At 40.0% G+C, this 3,752-nt stretch overlaps 1 protein-coding gene across 1 annotated transcript; it reads right to left on the reverse strand.

Annotated features, from left to right (window-relative positions):
- Positions 1 to 231: 231 nt before the first annotated feature.
- On the reverse strand, positions 232 to 2,933 carry LOC112079779 (complexin-4-like). The gene is made up of 3 exons (XM_024145622.2): positions 2,754 to 2,933; positions 1,705 to 1,792; positions 232 to 987 (listed from the first exon to the last, which is right to left on the reverse strand). The coding sequence occupies exons 1-3, from the start codon at positions 2,816 to 2,818 to the stop codon at positions 760 to 762; spliced, it is 381 nt and encodes a 126-aa protein (XP_024001390.1). The 5' UTR covers positions 2,819 to 2,933; the 3' UTR covers positions 232 to 759.
- Between the last annotated feature and the right edge of the window lie 819 nt (positions 2,934 to 3,752).

The following is a 3,752-nucleotide window of genomic DNA, read 5'->3' on the forward strand; positions in this document are numbered from 1 at the left end:
ATTTATTTTGCAACGCTCGTGCACGCGATGCAATCGGTGTAGTCAGCCTGTGAACCAGCCACTTTCATATTCTATAGAGAGATATATATCCTGAAACTTTAAGAGCATTTTCAGTAAAATGTTATGATTTTATCCACATGGAGGCATTGTCTCTCATTATATAAACCACAGCTCTGAACATGGATTGTTTTTCATGGGGTTCTTATGAAACATCTCTATGTTTATTACAAACGAGCTCAAGTACAAAATCCAATTGCATATGGTCTGTTTTACAAAGGCTTTACCAAAGATTCAGAGGAATGTATTTTTTAACATGAAACAATTCAGAGCATTTATAACCGTGATGACATGACATCCTCTTAATTGTACCTTCTTGCAAAGAAGACATGAGGTTTACTGTATATAAAAAGAACAGAAAACCGTATTAACCACAACAACAAAAATACTTTTACTGCCATCCCTGTGATGTTTTCCCTGACCTCCTCCCCACAGCTTCTGAGAAAGACAGATTAAGAGTCATCTCTCCAGGAGAGAGGGCCCTCTATTGACAGATTAACCAATTTAAGACTGGTTAAATTTAGATTGTGTAGTAGGACTACTGTATGTGTTTCGGATAAATCCAAGCCCACAGTCTAGATTAGAATACTTGAAAGCTAGAATATTTCAGGGAAGTCCAACCATGGAAGTCCTATCCTTGGTCAAACTTGGTGCTTAGGAACTAATCTCAGATCAACTGAACCAGTGTTTCCTCTCATCACATCACATTACAGAGCACTTCTCCTCTGCTTTAGATTTCATCTCAACCATGGTGGCTGAGGCTTTCTCCTTGATCTGGTCCATGTCCATGTTCTGGAGGTTCTGTATCTGGCCCAGGATAGAGTCCTTCTCCTCCTCCTCTGTGGCGTCCTCATCCACCATTTTGAGTAGTTCTTCGGGCACGTCAATGTCGTCTCCTGCCAACTCCATCAGGTTTGCGTCCTGTTCACTCTAAACACAGCAAGCAATGCACTGGTCAGACTGGCTGAAGAGGAATCACTGTTCAGACTGGCTGAGGAGGACATTATTATGCCTAGGCACAGTATCAATATTATCATGTTTAAATTCTCTAGTTTTTCTTCCTGGCCCATTTTTAAAAAACATATAATAGGTATTTCCTGACCAGGTAAGAGTTTGGGTTGGAAGGCACCTGATCCGGGCACGTGGTCCTAAAACATTGCTGGCTCTAGGTCCAACAGCTAAAGAAAACAGCTTAGCATCACATGTGACCCTCTATGACCCTGACAGGGCCTCTGAGATAGATGGCATACACACACACATACACGCAGGGCATTTCAGGCCTGGGGCTCAAACGCAGGATAGCTGCGGTCACTGGGCTTTTTTTATGCCTTAATCTCTTGGCTCTACTCAGGCCTATCTGACTAGCAGGCCATGTGCTCCTGTAAATGTACTCAGTCACGCACTCTGACACTGACCGACACAGCCTCTGTTGCATCATGTTACTCACTTGTGAGAATGTGTTCTCGTTTACTGAGAAATTGCATAAGATTATCACCTTACGTCATTCACAGGAAATTACAAATGTGGGTGTTTTTATATTGAGGCCATTTTGCTATTGAGGGCATTTTTATCTAAGTATTTATCAGCATTTCTCCTCTTGTTTCATATGACATGAGAATGGAGGAGAATGACAGGAGACTGTCTTACCTTTGGTAGTCTGTATTTGTCTCTTAAGCACGTTCTCAGTGTGGCCCTCTCAGCTTTCTTTACCAAGAACTCTGAATCTCTCTCCATCCTGTTTTCAGACAAGAAAAGAAACCATGTTACCAAACCTATAAAAGCGTATTAATATATTGTCCAACAGTCGATCATATAACTCTTACAAAATTCTAAAAAAGTAAACAGCTTGTATTTTCACTGCGTGATGCTGGTTGTGTAAAAATGTGCATTCTTTTTTTCAGAGATACAAATCTGTTTCTATGCTTCTGTGCAATGATAATTATTAATTGCCATTGCAGTTTTCATATCAATCAATCACATTTCATAGGCGTCAGCTCTAAATAAGATAATGTAGAAAACAAAAAAATATAAATGACTCAGTTTCTGGGGCAGCAGAGTAATAAATATATTTTTTATTAATCTCCAGATTATGGCAGCACTGTCAATCCCACCACTCTCAGCAATTGGAGACAGACAGTAATTCTGAAATAATCTGGGTGTGAAGTAATATAGGACTGCATTGTGGTTAGTCTGCCTTCAATTTGACTCCCCTACTATTTGGTAAAGCATTCTTCATAAAAATTGTAAAATATGTTTAATTGTATTTTTATCAGTGTAATTCTCTTGACTAGAGGTACATTTACACGTGTAAATTGCCATTGTATCTCCCTTACAACTGTTTGTCTTTTTTACTTCACATACCTAGGATAATAAAAATTGCTAACATTTTTCAAAAAAGGGAAAGTTTCAAACTAAATGCTCTGCTCTTGCTTGCTATTGAATAAATCTAATACAAAATGTCAATTTCAATCATTCCAATGAGGTTGGCCTCAGATTCAGGAGCATCATTTATTTGACATTTAATTTCAATTGAATAAGAATTCAATCTCTACTTCTTGTATTTGGCTGAATTGAAATGGAATTGACCCCAACCTTGAAGCATTCCTTTCACCCTAAGCATCCTTTGCAGTTGTTTGATTACCACTTTGTATGACTTTTACAGTACTGTAAAATAAGGGCTAGTAGTAGTGACTTACTTTTCCTCCACCACCTGTTTCTGGTACTCCTCTGCCTCCTCTCTAGACATCCCCTCGGTGGACATGGTGACGTCTCCTTTTTCCTCTGTTAGAACACTGCAGTAGAGAGCTGGACTGGACAGTGCTCTACTACTGTAGCTCTTCACCAAACTGCTCGACTACTCACTATCAGCCTCAACAGGGTGAATATCCTACCAGGGGATTTTCAGACAGCACTTTTGTTTTTTCTGTCAAGTTTTGGTCACTGAGTCCCTGGATTCGATTGGTCTCCAAGCGGGCTAAGCCAAGAGAGTCCTCCGACGTTGGGATGGCGCTGTGAAGGGCATGGCTGATCACTGATGGCCCGGGTGACTAAAATCGGAGGAATTTCTGCCAACGCCATGATCTGGATTAATCCTTTTGGGGAAAGATGGTATAAATTAAAACATTTAATATAAGTCATGAAAGTGAAGTTCACAGGGACTGCTTTTGAGATGGGTACTATTGTGGTTTAGACTGGGATAGTGTTATATTCTACAGACAGGGCATGGTGCTATACTCACTACTCGTCTCATGTGTGAGTTTGACTTTAATCCCCTTACATCACCAACCATAGCCTGAGTGCCCTGTCGCCGACAGAGTGGAATCTGTATACCACTGAGTAAATCCCTAGATCTACACTCAATACATTAAACTATACTGTCTTGCCCGAGGTAAACAACTTTAAAGATATACATTTCATTAGAATATAACAACTGTGAATACAGAAATAGTATTGAATACCGAAGAAAACTCAACCATTGGTAATATTAGCACAGGTGATGTTTATGGTATAATGGTATAAATCTGATGTTGCACATATCATTTTGGGGGAATAATGGACAAGGACGTTGGACAGTGATCTCCAAGATGACAGGCATACTGTACCATGTGATTTACAGCCGTTCTACATCACATCTTACATGACCTGTATATCTCCCCCCCCCCCCCCCCCCCAAGTAATTTTTCAACCAAATGTTT

The sequence above is a fragment of the Salvelinus sp. IW2-2015 genome, unplaced genomic scaffold (genome assembly GCF_002910315.2).
Source record: "Salvelinus sp. IW2-2015 unplaced genomic scaffold, ASM291031v2 Un_scaffold9504, whole genome shotgun sequence".
Classification (NCBI taxonomy): Eukaryota; Metazoa; Chordata; class Actinopteri; order Salmoniformes; family Salmonidae; genus Salvelinus; species Salvelinus sp. IW2-2015.

Excerpts from the sequence above, each read along its gene's own strand:
- LOC112079779 (XM_024145622.2), bottom strand. The coding sequence starts at position 2,818 with ATGTCCACCGAGGGGATGTCTAGAGAGGAGGCAGAGGAGTACCAGAAA. Across the intron at positions 1,793-2,753 it reads AAACAGGTGGTGGAGGAAAA|GATGGAGAGAGATTCAGAGT; the intron begins GTAAGTCACTAC and ends GTCTGAAAACAG. Across the intron at positions 988-1,704 it reads ACAAATACAGACTACCAAAG|AGTGAACAGGACGCAAACCT; the intron begins GTAAGACAGTCT and ends TGCTGTGTTTAG.